Source organism: Pelecanus crispus, chromosome 12 (genome assembly GCF_030463565.1).
Source record: "Pelecanus crispus isolate bPelCri1 chromosome 12, bPelCri1.pri, whole genome shotgun sequence".
In the NCBI taxonomy this organism is placed as follows: domain Eukaryota; kingdom Metazoa; phylum Chordata; class Aves; order Pelecaniformes; family Pelecanidae; genus Pelecanus; species Pelecanus crispus.
In genome coordinates this window covers 8,588,533-8,613,977 of record NC_134654.1, presented here as the reverse complement: position 1 = coordinate 8,613,977, position 25,445 = coordinate 8,588,533, and the positions used below count along the sequence as shown (strand labels likewise).

Below are 25,445 nucleotides of genomic sequence, written 5' to 3'. Positions count from 1 at the left end.
CCCCAAAAAAAGTACTTGCGTTTTTTATGTCAAAACTATTCTCAAATCTATCTGAAATTACAATAATCTGTGACAGTTTAACAGCATCACACGTTATAAAAAATGTAGCGATGAGTTCCTTTTCTTAATTTTTGCATGTGATGGGAGAACAACAAATTCCCTCTCTTCTCAAATGGTGCCCTGCGATGCTGTTTATTGCGCTGCTGATCGACACCCAGGAATACAAGGGGACTTGTTAAAATTGGAGGGTAGAGCACTGTACTGTCAGCTGGAGTCAGATCCTTTTGGGGCAGCAAAAGGAGAGGGTTTGTTTGTTCTTACTTCACAGTTTTCTGTAGAAAATAATGAGAACCCTAGAGTCTGTCCTGAAATCGTAAAATCTTTTGTTTCTGTAGGAAAGTGAACAACTATTAAAAAAAAAGGGGGGGGGAAGGTGTGTTAACTTTGAGGCTATGACTGTGTTACCTGAAAAGCACCAGCCAGCCATGGGGTATTCTGAAAATAGCTGTTATCAAATCTTGTTTAATACTTTTCAGTGCTTTACGTATGTAATTCTAGCTTGTATTTGAGAAATGATGTTAAAAAATGGGATCCGGCATCTTCTGCTGTACAGGACAGAGCAGTGTTTGTGGTCTCCCTAATATCATAGGTTTCTAGGGTTTTGGAATTTTGTTTGGTTTTGGTTTTGTTTTTTTTTTTTGTGGTGGTATCTTTTTCAGTAAATTATTTAAGAAAACAGTTTGGGAGTTTATTCACTGGCTTTGTAGAGCAAGGCATTCCTGTTGATATTTGTGTCTAAATGCAGTTATCAACCTGCTCCTCAGGAGCAGATCTCTATACTGGGATCTGGTGGGCTGAAGAATGGTTGTCCCCGGGTCACACCCTTACTCGTGCCGAAGGTGGTGGCAGCACTGGGACGTGTAAATGAGATGGTGTCTCTGAAAGTGCGACTGCTGCTCTGCCCTTCTGCCCAGGACAGTTGTAGAGGGGCACGGCAGCCTTGTAGGTCCTCTGCTCTTGCGCAGGGTGGCTGAGGTTTCGACGTATACCTTAGAATGCATAATCTGTGATATCATGAGTACGTTCATTGGCATGGTTCCTGCAGCCGAGCGAGGAACATGCCAGCGAGCGATAAGCAGTGCCATCTAGGGTTGAGCCTGGCCTAGGATTTTCATCTAAGAGCCCTGTCTAAACAGTCAGTCACAACCCAGTGGTGGAAGGTTTCGGAGGGCAGAGTATATTATTACTCTTACAGAATATGGTTTTCTTTAGGTGATAATATGTATTTTAAAAGTACGGAACAGTACACTCTGAATCTTGCCAAGAACTTTTAATCCTGATGTTATATCAAAAATACATACCTGTGACAGGAGGATTGCAAGATATTTTTGCGGGGGGTGTGATGTTACGTGAAGTCCGGGAAGTTCCTGGTGTGTAGGTGATGAAGTGTTTGGATTGTTCTTCAGAACCAGAGGAAGTTACCTTCTAGCTGGTGCATGCAGGAGAACATCTCCTTGAGGAAAAGTTGCTGCATATATTTGAAGGGGAAAAATGTAGTTTGATCATATGGCTGAGCAAACCTACCTGAGCCAGATGAGTTGCCCAGAAGTAACTGGGTATCATGTCTGGATATTGATGTCAGTGCAAACCCTTTTTTTGGGGGGTAAGGGGGAGGGGGGAGAAGATGGGGTTTGAAGTAAACTTCCTCTTTTCTGTGAGACAACGTGTTTGAAGTTCTGAGTAGCAGAGGCTTCTGATAACATATTCATATATATGCCTTATATCTCCATTTCTTTGGCTTTGTAGCTGAGGCATCCCTTAGGGGCAAAGTCTGAAGAAGTCATCTCTAGAACTGACCTGTACCCAGAAGGAAAAGATTTTGTTTTACAGATTTATCTGAGGTTTGTGTGTAGCTTTGGGGGAACTCGTTAAACTTGACAGCAGATGCTATGGTCTTGTTAGTACCACCCAGAAAGGCCTTGTGGTTTAGGCTTTGGATTACAGTTTTCCACAAAGAACCACATTATTTTAGGGTAAGTAATTAAAGAAGGTGCCAGTGCTAAAGTTCCATCATATCCTTCTGTGCCTATATTGCCCAGTCTGTGGCCCACAGTCCAGTAATGGTACTTGCTGGGATACTTAAACATAGCCTTTGCACAAAACTGTGCGGACCAAACCAAGCCCAAGCCCTGGTCCCTCTAACCCTATGTCCATCCCTGCACACTTGGCACATGCATAGTGCAGCCTGTCTTTGGGCAAACTCAGGAGCCAACTCCCAACTACTGGTTGGTGCCTGTGGGCAGTCGTAGGTTTGCATTATTTTTCAGTAATATTTAAGTTCAAATGACTATAACTTATAATAGCAAAACCATAATTTAGTAAACAGTAACAATTTATTTCCCAAAGTGCTGAGCACTCTATGCCGCCTTCTGTTACCAAATTATAGCAGGATGTACAATGGTCTGTGGATTTTATTTCTTTTTCCTGAATTAGATGGTTTTCCTAGGTGAGTTTGCTATGTTGAAGGAATGTGGCGTGGGATTACGTGAAGAGAGGGGTTGGTGGAATGGAGTCACGACTGTCAAGTGCAGGTTGTGCTCAGCAATTCTTCCTAACTGCAGGCTTGAAGGGCCCCTTTTGACCCATGTAAGTCTTTCTTCATCTTTCATTTCTTCTTTACAGTAATTCATTTTCTAAGGAATTTACTTACCTTTTGATTAGATGCGTTAGGCCGGGGTGTTGACTGTAAGCTCAAACTACTTAAAAGGTAGTTATTTTGAAGATGCCCTCCATTCCACCCCACCCCAAAGCAGCAAGCATGGTTTGCCCCTTGGCATTTCAGGTCCCTGCTTCTTCCTGTTTGAATTTCCCTATTTGCTAGCTTCAGGGTTGCTGTTTCTCTCCCCTACCCGCCCCCCCCCCTTTTTTTTTTTTTTTAAACCCTTGCTTTTTTCCTGAAAAGTATGTGTCAAAGCTCTTTCAGGGAGTTTGTTCTTGGCTCTCCTGATCAAATGACTAAAGGCTGGAGTGGGAAGAATGTCTGGCCTTCAAGTCTGTGATCTGTTGATTCATAGATAAATATCCTATAAAATGCATAGTTGGGCTGCTCTGAATTTAGGGCTGAATATTCTTTCATGATCTGTTTGGGAAAACAGCCACAACTTGACTCAAACTTTCCAGTTTGGTATGTCTTTGTTCCGGTTTTATGCAGTTCATCAGCCTGACTTAAAGGGAAATCTGGTTCTTAGTCCCGCACATTGAACTCATCCACGTGCTCTTACACCCTATGGAGAGCCAGGTGAGCCAGTCTCGATATCCCCCTTGCAGAACTCTGCCATTGTGGGTCTCAACAGCGATATGTGTGATCTTGGAGCATTTGAAACTCTTACTTTGCAGGGGCACAATTCATTAAAAATAAACCTAGATTCAAAGTATTAAAAAATAAAAAAACCACATACAGCTCCCTTCCATGAAACTGCTTAAGACTGTAGGCAGAGAAAAGCCCCAAAACTTCCCCCCCGCCCCGCTTTTTTCCCCCCCCAAAGGGGAAGTTCAGAGAGGAGATGGTCTATGAAAGTGTGTAGTTTTCTGTGGTGAAACAAGTAAATGTTTTTGTAAAATTTGGACCGTATTACTTGTGGGGTAAAAAAGAGGGAAAACAGAAGACTGAAGATGAGTGCTGAAATGCAGTGATATGTAGTCCCTACTTGGTTTTTGGTGGGGGAAAAAAAAAAATCATGTAGCAAAATAAATTATGTACAGTCTGAGAAGCACTTGTTTTCCTTCTTGATCTTGTTAAAGCATTTCTTAACACAATGGCTTTTTTTCTCAAGTATTAGCATTAATTACTGAAAATGTTAATAGTTTTTGTGGGTTGAACAAGTGGGAAGACTAGCAACAACCTGGTATTTCAAAAGAAAATATTCCATCCTCTAGATTCAAAGATAATTCAGGAAAGTAATAAAAGCTTGTGAAATCACATGGAAGAAAGCTTTATGTCACTTCACTCCTTCATCAGATAGAGAGCAAATACCTCACTTCACTGGCCAAAACTCTGTGTCTTGGAGATGACACTGTAATTTTTTCTTCTGCAAGTCACCGAGTTTCATATATTTCAATGGACTTTTCCCTCCCCTTCTCAAATAGTCATCTTAAACCCTCCAACATCTTGGGGCGTTCTGGCAATCCAGCTTGCTGCATGTGCTTCCTGTAGTCAGCGTGCACAAATGATCACTCTTTAAATCATACAGGGCAAGATTTCATTAAAAATCTGGAGAACCATCTTATGACTAGGTTGATGATCTCATTTTATCCATACATGGTACTTATTAAGTAAATACCTTTGAAGCATAGGAAGCTGTCTGGGAACAGACTTGTGTTTCTTCCTCTGCTGTGTTATCTTAATTGATTGGTAGTACAGAAGTCCTGAAAATATTTTCTAAGGGAAATATACATTGGAAATAATGCAGTACTATTCTTAGCTCTGTTTGCAAACTTCCTTTTTTTTTTTTTTTTTCTTCTTCTTCTTCTTCCTTGTGGCTTTGCTGTTCTTCAGGTACTTTAACTTTGTATTTACTCTCATTTCCCTTAAGGGGAGGATTTGGTGAAGTACTGAGCACGTTTCAGACCTGACTCCAAGGCAACAGGAGGTTTTCCAAGAGCTAATTCTGGCCTTTTCTATGAGAATCCTTGTCAGCACATTTTTGCTGTAATGAAATGGTGAATAAACCAAAGTATTTTTGGTAACGGTGGTACACCACACTTCTATGGTGCCTATCCTTTGAGGATGCATGTGCTTCGGAGACTCAGGAATTGCACACCTCGTGCATGTTTCTGCTTTAGTTACGAGGAAGTGTTTATGCCGACAGGCTGGGACAGAAGTTCTCACGAGTGATCACTTACTGTTTCACCGTGGATAGTAATCAGCAGCTCACCTTCTGTGGTTAACTCTTTAGTTGGAAGTCAGAGCCTTTTAGAAATCTGAGTGAGGGTGTCATCTTGTTATTACCAGTCTCCTTTGGAGGCATCCAAAGGAAAGATCATAGCATGATAGAAACACTGGATGAGAAGGACCTCCAGCATGTCTCTAGTCTGATGTCCTGCTTGAAAGGGACTGTCACCCATACTAGGAGAGCTCTGCTCTGGTTTGTCCTAGCAGAGCACTGGGAATCTCCATGGATGGAGATTCCCCCATCGTGACCTCTCAGTGCAGTACCACCTTTACAATGAAAATGCCCCTTCTGAGCATCTCAAAGAACAATTTTGGCTGTTGCTCCTCAATTGAAACCCTCCTAACTAAGACTGTTGTTACTCTTTGCTTTAGAGGACTGCTGCTCATGGCATGAAATAATGAGCAGGAGCTCCTCTTAGTTGTCAGGGCTGGTAGCAGGGCTTCTGTGTTAGAAAAGCCAACAAATTCTTTTGAAAGAGGATGTAGCTATTCATCTGAGCCTTAATTTTTATATATAAGTGTTGTTACCTCTGCAAAGCAAACTTCTGTATTTGATAGAGAGAGCAGCAGTCGGAAAAATCTTGATGAAGAGAAGGAGGAACCACCCAGCATTTAGCCTGGCATTTCTGTTCATTGTGTTCTGGACTTTCCAAATTGGATTGAACGTTGTGATTGAAAAGATTGTCAGCGCTATGCAAATGAGAAAGAGAAGTGAAAGTGCATCTCATGCAAGTAATTTCTATGTAGATAATTTGCCATAAAAATTTATATTGCAGTCCTTAAAACCTTCAGAGATTTATTCTGTCTAGGGAAAGGTGATTTATATGGTATTAAAACACTTTTTATGTTCCAGTCCTTTAGATTTAATGTTTATTGCCTATAAAAATGAAATCTTCCTGTGGATATTTAAAAGTTTTGGTACTGTGTGAAATATATATTCAGCTTAGAATCTGAAATGCTTTAGAGATGCAGTAAATAAGTGATGGAGTGTTACCTCAGGTTCACCAGCCTCGGCAGTCCAGACTTACTCCAGGGCTGAATCCATTATGTAGATAGCATTCTGCTTACCTTAGACATATGGTAAAGGAGAGCATATAATGACGAAAGTAATGTGTAATTTTGTCATTCTTTTTTGGCTGAATATTTAGGGCACTTTGTATAAAGGTGTTTGAAGCTGAACTTGGACTGATGTGTATAGTCAGCGTTAAAATGCAGAAGTAGGGTTATTCCTTACCTGCAAAGGGCCGGATTAAAGCATAAGATTAGGGTACACTGCAGGAGTATGAAAAGAAGAAAAGGCATTCTGCATCGTTTCTCTAAATAGCTTCTACACGGGGTAACAAAGGGAACAGGGCAGGACTGCTGCAGTCCCTGTGAATAGATGGGCAAGGAGGAGTCTGTGTTCTGGGTTTATTTCTAGTTTAATTGTTGGTTATTTTTGCTATCCCTGTTACTGTTTGGGCAGAAACACAGAAGAAACTGTACATCTTTCAAAGCGTAATTCCTAACCATCATAGTGTAGGTCCCTCTCCCCTTCTATTCTAAACAATTGTATAGAGCATAATCTATCTGTCTAGAAATGTATAAAATACGAGGCATGAAAGATATAGAAACAAATCAAGCGAGTTTTTACACAAAACTAAGAAAGTGTGTGTAGGTGGTTGTTTTGCCTTGTAACTTCTTTAATGGTGGTGCCCTGAGAAAGTAAATGACGTAACATGCATTGCTTTTTCCCGAACGTTTCTCATCATTTTAGAATTCATCCCACAGCAAACCTACGCAAGTTAAATGCATGTGTCCTGCTGAGTACCGATAAAGATCGAGGAAAGGTTGGCAAGTTCTTTCGAGATTTTTTTTTTTTTCTCTGCAACTGCAGAATCCTGTATATTACTGCACATGAAGCACAAAAATTAAAGACTGATTTATAGTCGTCGAACTAATATAACCGGACACATTGTGGGAAATAATTCTGGAGGCTTACAGATAATGCTTAATTTGCAGTGGTACATCAAATAGCATCTAGCAATCCCTTTCCAAATTGTTCGCTTCTAATAGGAATCTCACGTTACTGTGGCTGCCTGGACAGATTGCGCTGGAGCCTGAAGTCCTGCCTCCGGCCGCAGCAGGCGCGCGGCACGGCGGTGCAGGCTTTCTCACACCGCGCTGCGGCTCTGCCCTGTCCCCATGTGGGAAAAGATGCAACTCGGATGTTGCAACATCGGGAGGAACTTTGGTGAAACTTCCCAGGGTTGTAACTGTCTGTGCCCTGGCACATGAAAGCCAAGGAGGTGTCCGAGTGTTGTAGCAATAAGAGTTAAGTCTGTGTTAGTAAATGTAGCGTTTGATGCAGCATGTTCAGTGAAGGTGGCTTGTGTGTTGTTTAAACGGCGAAGCCAACCAGCTGTCCTCAAGGCTGGGTGGGTAAGGGAGCTTGCAGAATAGGACAGACAGCAAAAAAATCCCAAAGCACTATCAGGATAAAACTTTTTTTTCCCCAAAACAAAAAAATCCCTAATGAACAACAAAACCAAACAGCCCCCCCCTCCCTGCCTTTTATTCTGGCCTGCATAAGAAATTTGGAAGGCCAGGATGATGTTCTAGATGTCTTTTTTCCTGGGTGATGTGAAAGAAGTGGAGAGGCAGGAAAGCAGAATAAACCTGTGGTGGGTTTAAGCAGAGTTTGACCTTTGTTTATAGGATTGTAGAAATATGATTTAGCTGAAGTTAACTGAAAAACACTAGCTGCAAAAAGAATCAGGCTTTGGCTGAATGGTGGTTGTTCCTGGTTCCCTTATTGTTCAGGTTAACATCTCTAACCACTGCATTTCAAAGTTTTTCTCCCCCAGTGCTGTTTCTGTGGATCCAGAGAATTTTTGCATGGTGTTTTCAGTGATCTGCTTTGGATGACTGTCTTCATAATGCAAAAATTAAACTCTCATATTTTTTGTATACTGAACTCTGAAAAGCTTTAAGAGGTTTTAGGCTCTCTGATGCTGCTCTTGAAGCAGATGTCTATAGATGTCTTTGTGTAGAAGAATTACTGTTTTATTTAGATTATCCTTTGTACTTATCAGCCAGATACACTGCCAAAAAACAGCTCTGGTGGTCTGATAATTCCGTGGTTTTGTGGGGCTTCATATTTGTCCACTTGCTTCTTCTGCAGTAAGCTTAGTAGTTACATATTCAGTTCATACCAGAAATGTATTTTCTTTTAAACACTTAGATGTTCTTTAACTAGAACTCTTCTCCTCCCCCCAATTATGTAGGATCTAAGCTGAGAGAGAAAGAAAACCAGTCTCAAAGTGAAACTTTTATTGTTTGATATAACATGTAGCATGTTGTGTCATCTCAAAAGAGGCATTTTTGGATCAGACTTTTATATTGTCAGGCCTAGGGCTTTATAGTATTTCATCAGTTTTCTCCACAGAAGTGCTTTCTGGCATTTGGATGAGGGTGCCCAACACTCCCGTCTGCATATATGAAAGCTCATATTTGGCTTTTCTTAAAGAGTGTCTAGATAAAGGATGGAGACACTAGAGGCAGTGAATCTGAGAGTGAGTAGCCCAGAGGTAATCCAGCTATTTATTTATAGTTTGTCTGAAAAGCACATGGGGATGGAGAATGGCGATAGCAACTTCAAACTGTTCACTAAAAACCTTTAGCTTGCTGCTATAGGTCATGCATTTGAATGCTATTTTTTGTTCAAAAATGTGATGCTGATTAAATACATAATATAGATAGGAAATTATTCATGGGGACCTGACTTTTTTCCCTAAAGGGCTTGGGATAACTCTGGACTTGGTTTCAACCACAGGAAAAAAAAGACAGGCAGTAGTCCCATCGTGTCGGAAAGTGTTGCTGTTTATTTCAGTTTTCGTATAGGGGAGGGAGAGATGTATGTATGTATATATGGACTGAAAATCACTGCATGACAGAATGCCTTGAAAAGATGCAAACGTAAATGATTTCTTGGTAAAGAGATCACTTACGTCCCTAGTACATCATCTACCTCCCCAAATTGCCAGGAAGCAAGAGTTACTGTATTGTAGCTAACTGTAGAGTTTCTTTCTGTGTTTGGGGAGGGGATGAAGTAATCTGTTCCATCAGCTTGTAAAACTGAACTAATTAACAGACAATCAGCATTGATTGAGACAGCTGCATTCTTTACTGAGGGGTTGTAAACACAGAGTCTTCACAGAATTGTTTTTACTGCTCTAAAGTGCAAGAAATTGAAATTGTATTTGATAGCCAAAATTAAGGACTTTTAGTGACAGTGTATCATAGCAAGGTTGACAGTGCCACTGCAGCTAAATCTGTTGTTTGCATTTTAGTGTGATTTGTCACAGTGAATAGTGGGGAAATTCTACAAATTATCACCAAAGAAGTTTTTTACGGTTAAAAAAGTATTTTAGCTGTACTGTCTACCTTGGTTATGTTCATGGAGCAGGTAGGCATCGGCTGTCCGTAGTTCGATGCTCATCCTGGTAGGCATGCCTTTCACTGATTCTTAATGCCAGATCTGCAGTATTTTAAAAATATTTTATGTATGCATTTGTCAGTGCATGATTTCTAGAAGTCCTGTATAATAGTTCCTGATATACAGTTTAGGGTATGTTAACTAGGAATGCTGATTTTAAAAATGGACGGTCCATGTTAAAAATACTGTACAGAGAATAGTACTCCTGGTTCTAAACTAGCTTGCAAGATTATTAACATTAAGCATGTTATTTTTTGTTATATGCTGTTACGCGTGCTGTCACCTCCGCGCCAGCCTCCTTGTGGCTGTACATCAGCTAGTTTTACTTTATCAGTCAGTTCTGCTATATTCCTTTTCATGTCACAGAAAATAAGCTTAACTCAGTGCTGCAGTACGTTGTTGGGAAACACCTAGCTAGAAAAGGCATTCTGCATTCCACTGCCCCTGCCTCTCAATTTCAGTTCAGTGTAAAGTGTGACACTTATGCTGAACTGTAATCATCCAGATAAAATGTTTAAAAACTATAAAACTTTTCTGAAAGGCTTCAAGATCTGGCATTCTGTTTAATGGTCCAGAATATGTAATGCTTGCTAGTGGTATTAAATGCCAGACATACATTTTACTGTTGTGTGTTGTCATGGCAAGATGAGTCATTATTTGGGATTTAGATCTGAAAGAATACTGAGAGGCCTAAATGGGACTTTAGTAGTAGCAAAAACCTAAATAAAGACAATGTTGCTTTCTTGTTTCCTATTTATATCTATAATTTTTTTTAGAAAACATCCACCAGTTGCATTTACAGGCAGCTTCACAAAAAAGCTATATTTTTTCCCATGATGGGAAAATGCATAAACCTTACAGCATGCCCAGAAAGTCAACAAACTCAGACCAAGGGAGGAAGCATGTTAGTCAGGAGTCAAGGACCGTTCTCTGAAAACACTCTGCCAAATACTCTTCCTGCTTAAATTGTTTATCAAACAACAATTTCATTTGCCAGTAAGTTTCTTCTGATCTTGTTTTTGTTACTGCTTATTTCTTAATACAAGTTCCCCATCCAGCTTCCTCCCCAAAATGCTGCAGTCCCTGTCCCGTGCCTGATGCCCCTCTGACTGCGCGGCTGCGCCATGGACCAGGTATACAGCTCTTCTGCAGGGGAGGAAAGACCATCGGTGAAGGAGCACGTTGGCATTTAAACGTGACATTTAGGATATGATCCTGGCTCTCCACATTTCTTAGGCACCACTTCTGCAATGCCCAAAAACATGAGAAGGGGGAGAAACATGAGGCATTGTGTTAGTTCAAGTCCATGGTAATTTTTTCCCATCCCTCAAGGAATTGCTTTGTTGGAATGTGGTTTTAAAAGTATTTTTAGGTTGCTTTTTCAGTGTGCATTTATACTTTTGTCGGTTAATATTTTATGTGCAAATGTTAGGATAACAGCTTAAGTAGCTTTCAGATTGGTGATTGCATTTGGAGACTGAAGGATTATTGAGTGGTTGTCGTGATGGACTTCAGGGTGGACAGCTGGTCTGTCTGTAATGGTTAACCGTGTTAAAAAAAATCTAAAAATAAAATTAACGTGTGTCGTCAAAGGAAAAATAATTGTGAATTTTTGTTCTAAATGACACTTAGTGTAGTTAGAATTTGGGTGAAGTTAAATAAAATGTGAGCAATGAGTTTGTTTTCATCTAGAATAAAAACAAACAAAAAAGCTTGAGTTTATTTTTTTTTAAACCAGTAAATTCCCAGAACTCACACTGAAACAAGACTCTGTGTGTATATGTACATTATTGATTTATTGGTGGCGACCTGTATAGCAAGTTATAAATCCTGGTCTGTGTTACAGTATCTGTATTGCTTAAAGCATGGTCACGCTTCATTTCCTAGCAAAGCTTAGGCTGGAAAGGGGAGTAACTAAATGCTTTAAATGATGTAACAGAGCTTAGTTAAAGGGTTGATCTTTTTGTTATTTAAACCACTCTTTTAAGACTACATTTTACTTTGATCTGTGGTCAAAAGAATTATTTAATGTAACTCATTAATCTGATCTTACTTGGAAGTAAGACATGAGCTGGAGTTAGTGACGGTGTTCTGTTACAAAATGGCGGCGTAATCCCTTTCCACCTGAGCACAGGGGCTGCCGCATTACTGGCTTGAAACAAATGATAAGAATAGTGAATTAAGTAGTTTGTAATTACTCAGCAGTTAATTGCCCCCCCCCCCCCCTTTTTTTTTTTAAGAACCAAAGCTCTTTTAAAAATTGTCTACAAAAAATGTGTTTCATGGGGCATGGTTGCTGTGCACCTCCTAGCTAAAACCTAATGATTTGCTGGTATCAGACATGCGATTAGGCTGTTGTTTTTCCCTCGCTGTCCTTCCCACGTGCAGCAATTCCAGCCCCGGCGCTGGTGCCCGCAGGAAGGGCTGGGAAGGGGACAGGGGGGACACCTCCTGCCTCGACCTGCTGCGCTCCTGTCGGCACGGACAGAAGCGGAGGGGAGCAGGAAGGGCAGCGTGGCCCGAGTGGGACCCGACGTGCAGTCATCTTGATAGCGTGGTTACTGCGTTCTCTCTTGCCACTGGAAAGAAGGGGTAATTTGTCTGCTGTAGTGTGGGCAGAGCTATGGTGAGTATGGCTTCTGGCATTGCATCTCGGTCAGCTTTTGATCAACTACTGAGATAGAAGGTCAAGCAGATGTATTTTACTCTGTGTCTTGCCTAGGCAAAGTCTTTGCAAGCAACAGTAGGTTTCCTTTGGTTTCCCATAATTTATTTGGCAGAAGAAGATGTAGTTTGATTCCCCACCACCCTTGTAGCCGCTATGAAAGTCACAAATGTTAAGCTGAGGCATTTTTTTGTTTCTTTCAAAGTAATTAACCAGTGTGTATGTGATTAGCTAACAGTTTTATCACGTAGGAGGCCATCAGCTGCGTAGGGCAGGGACGCAAGAGTTTACGCGGCTGTAATGCAAATTGGGGTGTGCCTTGCTGCGTGGCCGGGGGACGATGGGCGAGCAGATTGCTCTGAGTCGGAGCGCTTGCTGCTTTGTGCTGTGCGCTTGCCATCTGACTGAAAGCCTACCTTCTGGGAAGCCTCGCTGCAGCAGCGTTTAAATTAATTCATTACTTTTTGGCCTTTTCTGTTGTAGCTATTGAAGCAACTAGTTTGAACTTTTGCTTTTAAGTGGAAAAGTGTGAAAATTAATGTGTGGGAAGTCAGTGAAGTTGTAAGCAGTACCGCACCGGGATGGGAGCTGCAACGGGCGGGTTGTGGACGTGCTGTGGTTTCAAAAAGAAGCGAGCCCTCTCCCCAGCAGACACTTGCATTTACTTTTTAGGAAACTTATGTCCTTTGAAAGTGTGATGAACTGAAATCCACAACCTAGCAGAGTGTTAAGTAACCGATGGAGCAGGTTTGCTGAAAGGGTTTCTGGGGGTTTTTTTGCCAGGTATTGAAACCAAACTGCAAGGTCTTTGGGTGAGGTAATGGAAGGTGGTGGTTTTGTAATGCTGTAGGGGCTGCAGCGCGGGTAGCAGAGCATCTGCGTGAGGGCACCTGTTAAAAAGGCTTGGGGAGGAGCAGGCTTAGAGACGCAGAGAGCAGCGAGCGCTGCTGGGGTCTGGGTGACCGGCTGGTTTTTAGCTTGCACAACATTTGAGGCAAATGCATGCTGCTGTGCGGTAGCGATGAGGAGAAAGCAGACCGGGTGGGAACCAACACAGAGATGACTAACAGTCTGGTGTAGAAGCTGAGGAGCACGAGGAGGAGGAGAGAAGCTTTGGGGTTAGGGTTGAGGATGCTATGAGTGAAACCTGAACGTCGTTTCTAGAGAAGTCGGAGCACATCGCTTGCAGTGCCGCTGTCACCAGTGGTGGAGACCCAGCCCAGGTGCTGCGTGTCGGACCTGGGGCTTGGGAAGGCATTCTTCAGCCCTGAAAGCACGTGGTTTTGAGGAGGGTGGAAAGAGGGAATAAATAATGCCGGAAGATGAAAACTACCTTTTGGAACAAACAGGCAAGGTTTCATTATTTTCCTGAGTGAGAGGAAAAGCTTGCTAAATAGATCCTACAGACCTTTGGCATTAAGGTCTTTATAGCTCTGGACAGTCTCCCATTCTTTGCGTTTTCTAAAAAGTTTTGAATGCAAGGTGTAGAAGAAAAGACAGGCATGATATTGTGTTGGCTGTGGCACTGGCAGTCTTTTCCCCTCGTAGTGTATTTGATGCTGGCATAGATATTTATGCAGCTGGTTTATGCTGATAGTAGCTCCTTTTGAAAATCATTCCCCTCTTGCAAGCTATTTTGATAGGCTTTCCCTACGTTTGTGGTAGTGGCTGGTGTTACTGTGAACAGACAAAGCCACAACACTTTTTTTTACGTTTTTCTTTTGTTTTCGTTTTTAAAGAGCCTGTTAGTTAAGGTATCTTATTGATAGCCACATCAGCACCTCCGTTTTTGTTCTCTCTTTACTTAATAGGGTGGCCACCACACACGTTGACTCACTGTCCAAAAGCATTGCATAGACCACAAAATCTGTTCCGTTAAAGCTTGTTTAAAAGCCTACTTGGAGCCAAATTATTTGAGTACGCGGAAATAAAATGCATTTGTTGAAGTTTCCTAACTAATTCTGTGTGTGAAAGGTAGCTGCATCAGTTTGCCAAACGGCAAAACACTTCTTAAGAAACACATTTTGTTTAATGCTTATGGTTTTTGATATTTTTTTTTTTCCTGCCAGGAGCATAAAAAGCAGATATTCTTGTCTTTGCTGTGTTATTTGTTCGTCATTCAGTGCTGCTTTGTAAGGCAAGGGAATGGTGGTTCTTGGTGCTGCGCTCTTGTTGAGCTCTGATCTTTCCTTTTGCTTCTGTTAAAAAGGGGCTTTACAGCGAGGGAGACAAACTCATTTTACTGAAAAGAAACTTCTTCCATTGTTGCATTCTTACAATATGTTTTACCTTTCTGAGCGCTTTCAGATTGGAATTGATGCTTGCTTTTTACAGTCAAAATAGACATTAACAAAAATTCCCAGTGTCAGCTTTGTAGTTACTTCCCTGGTCATAATCTAGAGCTTTATCAAGTGAGCATGCCTGTTCTTCCAGAGAAACACATCAAGCTTTCAAAGCAGTTTATAATTTCTGAAATATTTCTGAATAAACTTAAGTAATCCATATGTAGGCTTCTGAACAAGTGAAAACTATGGGTTTTTTAAGATTGAAGGGTAGATTGCCTAATATATCAGTTAGGGAAATGTAAAATTTCCCCAAGACAAGTAGGCTGTGCATATGCAGAGTTGTGCCAGACACTTCTACATTGGTGTCATCATTGCACCAAGAAATTTTCCTTTAATAGGAAAATAAAAATTGCAAAAAGCTGCATTGAGAGCTTTGATAGATCTGACAAATGCAATCCTGAGAGGGGATGAAACAAAAAATGAGACTACTGAAAACTCCTTTCAGTAGCAGGTTATCATGTAGACTGGGTAACTGATTCAAATGATTACAAAGGGAAATACCTTAAATACGCAGAAACCAGATTTCAGGGGAAATAGTTACTACTACATTTAGTGGTAGAAAATACCTAATCTACATGCAGTTGTGATTTGTGTCTATCCTTGCAATGAGTTAAACGAGGTCCACGGTGAAAATGTGCTGTTAACATCTGCAGCCACGCTTAAGGCTTTTGAAGGCATAGCCTAGACATTGCGTCCCTAACTAGAAGTCTACCACAAAAAAAATCAGTCTGTCTTAAGCTTGTGATATAAGTTTCTTGCTCCAGTGTAAGAGCTTTGTGGTAAACGCAGCAGGGATTAAGCATTTTAAAATTGGAGAATAACAAAATTTTTGGATACAGTTACATAGCAGTACGTGCAGATGATTATTACAGCTTTTTATAACTTTTTCCATGTGAAACAGAAATACTGGTTCTAAGCAGAGACTGAATACTAGTTGTGATAGAGGATGTTAGAGCAGCTTTTGGGGGGATTGGGATGCTGAAGCACGTATGTTTCTTGGGTCCTGAAATACCTGTGCCGGGCAGCGGCCGTATCTGTTAGAAATGGGCGTCCGAGATGCGTGATCAGCTGCGGTGAGCGTTAGGGCAGAGAAGGGTATCGGTGAGAGCTGGATGTATGAACAGAGTTGTCCAGAGCACAGAGAAACACTGGTTTGTATTACTTGTTCCATTCACTCCACTTTGAGTGAAAAGGAAGCATGGCCGTGGAGAAATGGAGTGAGTGTCTGTCCTCAACGCCCTCGCGCTCGGGCAGCTTCGCTCAGGTTCTGCCTCTTGCTGCCGGGAGGGGCTGGGGACCTGCACAGTCTGTGCCTCTGTCGCACCTTTTCGGACCAGAGGTGATGAGTCTAATTTTTGCTGTTGCCTCTTCCTTCCTAGTGATAGAGCGGCATTGCAGAGTCACATACACCTTTCCCACCATCACGCTCCCAAATTCACATTTCCTATGTATCCCCTGTGTCTTCCCGCAGCGTCCATAAAGCAGAGGGTGCTGCTCTTGGCCCGGCTTTGCTTTTCACACAAATTGCTCTTTTTAGTCCAGTTTCACTCACATAAGCAGAGCAGGGCAGGAGTGAGCAGCCTCAGCACCATGGGGTTCTCTCTGCTTATATAGTCTCGTTTGCTTCTACCTTGCGGATGGGGGAACAGAGGCTTCATAAATATCCAAGAAAGCCCAGTTTCTTTCTGGAATCGTTTTCCCAAGTGAGTAGTTTTTGGAGAGCCCATAGGACTCAACTTTGCGAGATGCCAGCCAGCTGCTTGCAGGGCTTGGGTGGCAGAAGGGCTGGTTTGAAGCTTCCTGTTATAAAAAGGGAAGGAGGACTTCGGTGTGCTAAACCGGTCAGTTGTCCGAGTGGTGCAGACCTGCTGGCCAGGTGATTATCAAGGTATGCATCTTGTAGGGAAAGACATGTCAGAGGTAAAAGAAAACAACCTTGAAACCTGCCTGCAGAGCCTGGAGTTTCATAATTACTTGGGGTCAACCTAATTGCAGGTTGGTGCCGAAAGGGGGGATTCCACCAGCCTCCCTCTCTCCAGCTGTGGTTTCCCACCTCCCTTTTGTAATGGTACAACACCTTGTAGCTGCAGGGGGGGGCTGAGCAGGGAGCTGATCCAATGCAACAAAAGTTAGGAGGGGAAGAGTGGGATATTGGTTTTTAGCAGGCTTGCCTTCCTGCTGTGGCTCCCTGCGCAGCCATGTCATCGTGGTCTGTGGCACGGAGGCGGCAGAGCCAGAATGAAGAGGGGCGGCTCCTGGGGAGCTTAAAAGAGGCTGGAAATACTTGCATTAAAGGAAGACAAATTCACTTCAAGTTGATAGTTGTTACAGCGGAGAGCAGATTGACCCTCCTAGTTTTAGATTTTTTTTTTTTTTATACTGCATGAAAGAAACCTTTTAATGTTTGTTTTCTGAGGATTGCTTTTAATGACTCCCGCACTTAAGAGCGTAAGACTTTCTTGTCTCCTCTCTTCCCACTGCCTCCCTCCCATCCCCAATAAATTTGTTGAAATGGGTCAAAGTAGAAACCCTGGAGACAGTTCTTTAGTTTTCTGTGGCTTAAGCAGTGTGTACTGTGTCTGCCCTAAATCGATGGGACTTTGGGGCAAGGGGAAAGATATTGGTCTTGCTTGTTCTCTCTCAAAATGTGCTCCAAGTTGCGGCTCACTTTTTGTAGGGGCAATTGAAGGGTGGCTATTTTTGGCCAGAAAGTTTATTAGCCAGTGTTGAGTCAGTGGAACTAAAGCTTCCGAGCTTTGAATCCTTTCTGTAGTCAGGTCACCACTGCGACACCTTTGAGCCCTGGTTTCTGTTTGCTTTTCATTGGAACCTTTTTGATTTCAAAGGTGTGGAGAAAGATACTGAGACATGGTTGTCTTTTTTTTTTTTTTTTTTTTTTTTTTTTTAACACTCTAAAGGACACTCCACTATGCTTCTGTCTGTATGCTATTACATCTTCTTTTACTTAATATCTACTTAGAGAGTGGTTGCAAGGCTTGGGAAGCATGTATACCTTTGAGTGTTATACAGTACTCGGGTGTGAAATCTCAAAGTTAACACTACTTACCCCTTAATATGTGCTTACCTGCAGAAATAATGCATCGGCCACGTTGAATTAGTACAAAAATTGGGGTATCTCATGAGATCAAGTCACAAAAGTATGAAAAATCTTCCATTAATGTTTGTGGGTTGTCATCCTGTATCTATTAGTATGTTTAAATAAGTGAAACTTGTAGTGTATATGGTTGAGATCAAGTAAGAAGGTAAAAAATAGTGATTTTCCAAATAGTTTTGATTTGGGGTTTGTTAACTATGACATAGCTTGAAGATGTAATTTCTCATTTTATATCAGATCTTGTATACAGAGCTAGATATCTACTGTTTCTCCTCTGGAATTGGATTTTACTATATCTGTTATTTGTAAATGCTAGGCAAAGATCTTGAGCTTTTGGGCTTCAGCCCACAGCGTCAAACAGTTCAGTGTAGTTGCATGATGGCATTTCTCCTTGGTGATGTCCATACCTGAGATGTCACATATGGAAATGTTTTGTGGTGAGAAATTATCATACCTGTCCCAGAAGGAATTCTGAAAGTAATGGGAAGGTGCCCGTAGTAAGTGCATTGGGGCATTGGTATCAATGAAGCGGTGAGGGCGAGAAGGTTATTCTTCATTTGCCACCTGACTCTTCTTTTCATGACAGCACAAAATATGAAATGTGATTTATTTTTTAATCAGTTCTTCTTTTTCTTTCTTGTCTCTAAACTTGGAAGTACAGGTCTTTAAAAGTCTACTTTTCCATTTGTAGAGTCGCTTGCTAGTGCTCTATTTCGTAAAACAAAGCATTTGATTCTTTGGTCTACTGAAATTCCCTCTTACTTTATGATTTGTGTTTTCTTTGCTTTGCTTTAAATGTCTGCTTCCTTTTTAAATACAGTTTTCCAAGTTGCTGGCCGTACCAGATTGTTTATATTTTTTAAAAGCCTTCTGCTTAGCCGTTATATTGCTCTTTATAGTACTGCTTAACCACATTGGTTTCTGTTGCTCTTTTTTCTTGCATAAACTTAGCTGGGATGAATTTCAAATGTGGTTTATCCAACTGTTAAGTATTTCCCACTTTTCTGCAATAGATTTCACATATGTTACAGAATTCCAAACCAAGATCTGGTGGACATATTGCCCTGTTTTTTTCCTCAAAGTCAGAAACAGAGGTTTTTCAAGCATTACAGTGACAATATTTAGGTCACTGGCTCCAGCATGCTGCTTAGCTTCAAATCCATTTGTTGTATTTAGCTTATTTCCAAGGATTAAGATAACTTTGGTCCATATATTCATTAGGAAAAAAAAAATCTCTTAATTTTCTGGTAATAAACCTAAAGGGGGGGAAAAAAGTATTGATCCTTTTGAGTTGGAAACTGCAGAAGGCAGCTTTTTTTTCCTCCAGAGGTCGAACTGTGGGGTCACATAAAACACACATGCGTTCCTCCAGTCATTCAAATCTACAGGATTTACCCATACAAAAGTGTAACTAAGAATTTGGCATTAGGCTTTTTCACAGAGTATCTAGAAAAAAAATTCAGGACCTAAATTACCTTTTACTTTTGATCTGCTAGTCCTGTACGTTCTTTTTTTTAAACTTGCAGAACAGGGGTTTTAGCAGGTGTCCCTTAGGTACAAGTGGTCTGTTGCTATTGCTAGCACCTCTGCAAAAATAGGCAGAGGCAAACCTCTTGTTTTCCCATTGCGTTTCCTCATATTGGGTGCCCAGTTCCACTGGGAAGTACATATGACCCAATGCATGGTAAAGTTTTTGTGCTACCCATCTAGTAATAGTCAAATCTGTTTTACCTTTACCCTGTTTTTTCTGTGTGGTGGTATCAAGAGAAGACCTGATCGGTGACTTGACCAGTTACTGGGGATCTGGAACTACACCCAACGGGAGGTCCCAGGCTTGGTTTTTTTGCTCTGGTCTGTTACAGGTTCTCCAGTTATGAACAAACGCCAGTGGCGTGGCAGGTTTTCTGGTGAGAATACTGGGTTTTTTGCATGCAGGTCGGAGGCGTGTTGGCAGAGTGACATGATGAAGATGGCCGCAGATGAGACCTGCTTTATGTCTTGCTCTAGCACATTGTTCCCACTTTTTGTGAACATCTTTCTCGTAGCCAGGCTTTTCTCCTTTCAAATGAGTAAAGGAGGAAAACAGTGCCAAATTCCTGTTAGAATTTTTGGTTATAACTCCAAGTGACTTGGGGAATGATGTACGTAGCTGAGTGAAGGGTTTAGCTGTTATTTTTTTCATGTTATCTGGAAATACTGCAGAAAAGGAATAAACTGACAGGGAAGATAGTGTCGTCGGTTTATGTGCTGATAAGTGACCCATTCAGTCTATTATGGTGAAATTTGGAAGTACAGCACCGAGTAAAACTGGGATGGGGATAACGCACTTGGACGAAGCTGGGCAACGGTCTGTAGGCTGAGCCTGTACTTCAGCCTAGTAGAAGCTGTTGGAAGATAATCTGGCATTCATCAGCTGATTAAAAAAATATGTTTTGGGGAGGAAACAGGGATATCTGCTAATAATTTTAGAGGAATAGATTCCAATGGTAGGAAAAGATGATTTTGTATTCAAATAAGGAAAGACTTAAATGGAAAAAGAGCATTGCAGTGGCAGTATAGAATTATATGCAGTATGTCATTTGAAATTAAGAGTGGCTGAAGCGTAACCAGTCTAGGCTGAAGTATAAGGTTAACCAATATTTGAGTTAATCATAATTTTTTTTCATAAAGTAACTCAAGAGTGGAAAATCCAGTATCTTTAAAAAGCAGGCAGGTGAAAATAAAGCTGGCTTGAACATGTCCAAGATCTGTAATCTTCACTGGATTTGGGAAATTATTAGGAGGTGTGTGTTGCATGTCACTGCTGCTATCCTGTATAATGTTGTGGTAAAGCCATGAATGCTTTTGAGAAAAACGGTAATATTTTGGTTGCAAGGTGGAATGAAAAAAGTTGTAGAACTTGGTTTGATGTTACTTAGGAGGTCCAATTTCTGGAAGCTTGGTCTTTGTTCTGTACTGCTCTGTAGTCCAGCTGTCTCGATATTCCAAATTGCATGATGTACATATGAGCTTTTGGTTTTATTTCTGTGAGAAACTGAGTTCTAATGACAGTTCCTTTTTTCGTTTTGTTTTTCTTGACAGAGAGAGCTCGATACCACAGCAACAATATTGGCTAACCGGCAAGATGAAAGTGAGCAGTCTAGGAAAAAACTTATTGAGCAAAGTCGCGAGTTCAAGAAAAACACTCCAGAGGTAAGGAGAAGAGCTGTTCCAGTCTGTTGAGTTTCTTGCAGTAGTATATGGTATTAGGTCTACTTAAGTGTTTTGGGTGGGTTGGGTTTTTTTTTCCCCCTCTTAATGGTTTGTTCCCATGATTTTCTCATATCTGTTGCTAAGTCCACCATCTTAACTAAGACTGCTTGTCTTTGGCTTTCTCTTCAGGCAGTTTTTGCATTGTGTAAATAATGAAATACGAATTGATGTTTTTAGAGGAACTATGAACATTAGCCTTCATACAGGCTTGCTCTAAATTTTGTAATAATGTAAAACCTGGAGAATTGAAAAAAAAAATTCTTCTTCGCTAATCCAAACTCTCTTAGCACTTGGATGTGGAAAGTGACATTTCACTGCCTAAATAAATCTGTATCAAGGGCATAACTTCAAAGATGCTCATTTTTCCATCAAAAATCAAATTAAGTTTTGCTGTTGATTTCACTGGAAATGCAACAAGGTCAGTGCTGAGCTCTTTAGAAAACTCCACTCGGAGGATGTGCATCGCACGCAGCAGGTGGTGTGTAAAGGGTGTCAGGACCGACGCTAGGCAAACCTCGGAAAGGTGACTGTTGCGTGTAGGAAGCTGGGAGTATTTAAACACTTCCATGCTCATGGTAGCATGTGCCGGGTGTGTGTCTGTGTACATGTATGCATAGTTGTATAGAAAATACACATAGACTGATTTTATTAACAGTAATGAATGCATAGAAGTGTGTAGGGCTTTTGTTTGTGTTGTGGTGGGTCCCCCCCCGCCCCCCGAATGATTGCCAGCAATCTGTTCATCCAAGAATGTTCTAGGGTTTCAAAGCTCGTTCCAGATAACCGATACACGAGTGTCGGTTCCTTCCAAGTATCTTCCTGGGAGAGAAGCAGCAGGCAGCTTTTCTAACCTTTATTGCTGCTTCTCAAGTAGCAGATGCTGCTTTGCTTCCGGTGGTGCAGAGGGAGAGATGCTGGAGGAGCCTGACCCGGACCGGAGAGGGGAGAGGGAATGCCAGAGCAGGAGTGACTTACGGGGAAGGGGCATGTTTAACTGATGCCCTGAGGAGGCTTTGTGCGGCAGAAATCAGGTCTCTTTCTGTGAAAAAGAGAAGATTTGGGGACTGCAACTTTGACGGAACAGAACTTTAAAAAGGATCAAAAGAATATGGAGAGTGAATGCAGTAGCTCTGAGAGGGTGAGGAATGAGTTGATTGCCTTCGCAGGAGAGAGCAAACTATTGGGAAGAAGAGGAGGAAGGAGAGAAGTAAAAGAATATGGAGGGTATAGGAAATTGTACAAAATCCAGAAAATAAATAGAATTCTGGGGCACATTTTCAAATTGTTTGTTAGAAGCTGGAGTTCATTCTACAAGACTTACTTAACTTGCCTGCTTCCTTGTTTTTTTTTTTTTTTTTCTCCTACAAGGAAAATGACAGAGTCTTCAGAGTGTGGCTATAGCTGCCAGCTTGTAGCTGACAGCATGTTTGCAGATGTGTTTCAGGATGATTTCTTTTGGCCACTTTCGTTTTTATGGAGCAGAACATTATTGGCGGGGGCAGGGAGACGGACCCCAAATACTGCACTTCTGAGTGTGTTGTGAGAGGGCCTTGGTAATTCAGTGGGAGTTGATGTGCAGAGGAAAATTGCGTACTCTGTGTAGTTATTTCAAGAGATACAGTGGGAAGGCGGTATGCAGTTCTTTCCAGTAAGCAAGATAGGGAAGTGAATGGCCCCTGCTGTTAAATCACTTGATGGTGAGGTTTTAAATACACTTTTTTTATAAAATATAATTCCGTAGCCTTCCGTATAATATTTTGGAAGAGAATAGAGATGTTACATTTGTTCGGGGACTAGGTTCAAAACAATGGCTCTGAACATCCCCAGTGTTTGGGGAATTTGGATCTGTGCTAGATTCTACATCTTGATCTTGTGTCCTGGGACTCCTATGAAACCGTGTTCCTTTATAAGCTTGCATGGATTTTTTTTTATGTTCTTTCTTTCTCTTTCTTCTCTGTTGTGATGTTCTTTCTGCAGCTTTGTTTCTGAACAGCAACACAATCTAACTCCTCTTCTACTTTCTCTGACAGAATTAAAAAATGAAAATGGGATCAAAGAATTAGGAGAAAGTATCTGAACTGTGACAGTAGCCAGCTGTAACAGATGTGCTAGGCAGTTAGTGCTCCCAGGGGCATGGAGGAAGCAGCTCAGATGTGCAAGGTCTGATAGGGCTGCCCTCTCCTCTCCTCTCCACGGTGCTTGGTGTGGTAGACGTGGGTTTGTAAGAGGCAAAAACGGAGTGAGGCTTCGCTGGCATTCCTCTTTACGCAAAAGTTTAAGCTTGCGCACTGCTGTGTTCATCTTGAGCTGTTTTCTGTGCTCCCCAAAAAGAAGGGAAGTCTGTGAATAACTCCAGAACTGCCTAACCTTTGAGAAGACAGTTGAAAATTAGAAGGCAGGATTACTTGACCTGATTTTTTCCAAAACTGCAACTTTGCCTGAAAACCTACCCAGTACGTTGAAAACATCCTTGAGGTGGACAGGAAATGCACAGTGAGCCACTGGCATCTCCAAACTGATACATTTATGTTACTAAAACTTCAAACATGCTCTTTTTAATAACCAAAAAGACTTCTGCTGAACTGAAGCTGCTGAAGACCAGCTTGCATGCAGAACCGTTCTTTAGATAAATAAGTAACCCAGTGTACAGCTTAATTTAAATTTCCACAATGAAGTAACATCTTTCTTGGTACAAAAACCCCACAAACCCACAAAGATGGAATTGTTAAATGTAACAATTTGTTTCAGAATTCTACTTTCCATTTTCTGTTTTATTCTGCATGCATCCTGTCAGTGCACTAGTGGTTTAGCCTGTTCCAGCATCTCTTTTCCTCTGCTGTAGCCAGTCTCACCATAAATCAGGAGACAAGTGTCGATTGCCTTGACTTTCCTCTCCATTGCTGTCTGGGGTGTCCTCTAGACTTTCCATAATGTCTGCTTGCAAGCAGTCTCCTGTGTAGCAGAAAAGGATTTGAAAAAATTACTAATGAAGTTGAGGATATTTATACTTCTGTTTCTTTTTACTTTAAAAAATGCGACAGATCTATTTGGGTCACTTCTGCCTTCCTTGCAAATTATCAAATTGCTACAAAAGAAATATAATATTTTTGTGTTTATAGGAATGACTCTAGGGCTTTTGGTATTTTAAAATGTTAAAATACTATTTCTGACTTGGCATACTGGGAGATGACTCTGGGAAGAAGTATCTCATGTTTGGGAACCTTATGAGAACAGAAAATTCAGTGGTGGTTCTTGCACACAAAAACTTTTGGAAAGGGTTCTTAATTCCTGTTATTCCAAAAATACTTTTTACTTCCTCACACCTTTTAAGAGGTCATAGAATCATAGAATCATAGAATCATCTAGGTTGGAAAAGACCTTTAAGATCATCCAGTCCAACCATTAACCTACACTACCAAGCCCACTCTAGACTAATCAAGGGTAGACCAGACTAAACCATATCCCGAAGTGCCACATCTACCCGTTTTTTAAACGCCTCCAGGGATGGTGACTCCACCACCCCTCTGGGCAGCCTGTTCCAATGCCTGACCAAAGGTCATATCAGACCTGCTACTCACAGATGTTTTGGGGTATTTTCAGTCTCAATTTGTTTCACCCCGAGCAGCTACCACCGAAGGCTGACACTGGTCAGGAGATTACCTGAAACATCAGTTTGATGTAACTGTTACTTAGAAGACATCTCAAAATACGTCATGTGAATTGCCACCCTGCATCAGATGATTATTTTCTTATCGCGATAATTCCTGAACTGTTGTGACTAACTGTGTTACTTTTGGGGTATTTTAGCCTCTGTGAAATTCTTGGTCTAATTCATCATGTGACCTCATATGCTGATTCTGGTGTGAACGAGCAAATGGTTGAATGACCAGCTTTGAGAATTGTTTTGGTTTTTTTTTAAGTCGCTAAATAATTTCAGTTGCACACGTTAATAACTTTTGGCACAAAGTGAAGATACTTCCTAATGTTGATAACTTTCCCTTCATTTCCACCCAGATTCCTAGTTGAGTAACTACTTTTACTCACCTCTTTCTGTTTCAAACATTGACAAGCTTATCTAATACTTCCAGTGGTACAGACTTTTAAGCCAGTCAACAGCAATAGTGAAAAATATCAGAAAACAAATAACTGAGTAAGCCTAGACTTTGTAAATAAGTAATATGTAATTGTTAAATGCTCTCGGAGTGGGAAGACAATAATACTTAAGCCTGTTTAACCTATATCTCTCCATTGCTTTCCTTTATGATTTAGCCATGTAAACTAGATAATTGCTGAGCTGTGTCGGTTATTACCAGGCTCACCTGAAACATGGGTCCTTAAACTGAGCACAAGACAAAAGACCAGCCTCAGAGGCCTGGGCCAGCTGCTTTTGGGGAATACAGTAAGATGCTAGTTTTCTAATGGGAGAGCATGAGCTCTAAAAAATCAGGCACGTGTGACACGCCTGCATAAAGCATGTGTTTGGATACAGGAGCTTACCCCGTGAGCTTGTTACTTTGGTCACTGTTGTTTTTTCCTGATGGTAAGTTGAACTGATGATTCCTCGCTGTTGTTGCCCTTTCCCGTTTCTGGGTTGCAGAATTACTCTATCGGCGAGATTTAGAAAGTCAAGATTACCTTTA

General features: G+C 41.3%; 1 protein-coding gene across 6 annotated transcripts in view; it reads left to right on the top strand.

Annotated features, from left to right (window-relative positions):
* Nucleotides 1–25,445, top strand: part of CUX1 (cut like homeobox 1) — a 286,475-nt gene that overhangs the window by 31,741 nt on the left and 229,289 nt on the right. For 5 of the 6 annotated variants that reach the window (XM_075720281.1, XM_075720283.1, XM_075720280.1 and 2 more), the window contains exon 2: nt 20,635–20,745. The exons of the other annotated variant lie outside the window; for it this stretch is intronic. In XM_075720281.1, the coding sequence (XP_075576396.1) occupies nt 20,635–20,745 (111 nt within the window). The remainder of the gene's footprint in view (nt 1–20,634; nt 20,746–25,445) is intronic. 6 annotated transcript variants of the gene reach the window in all.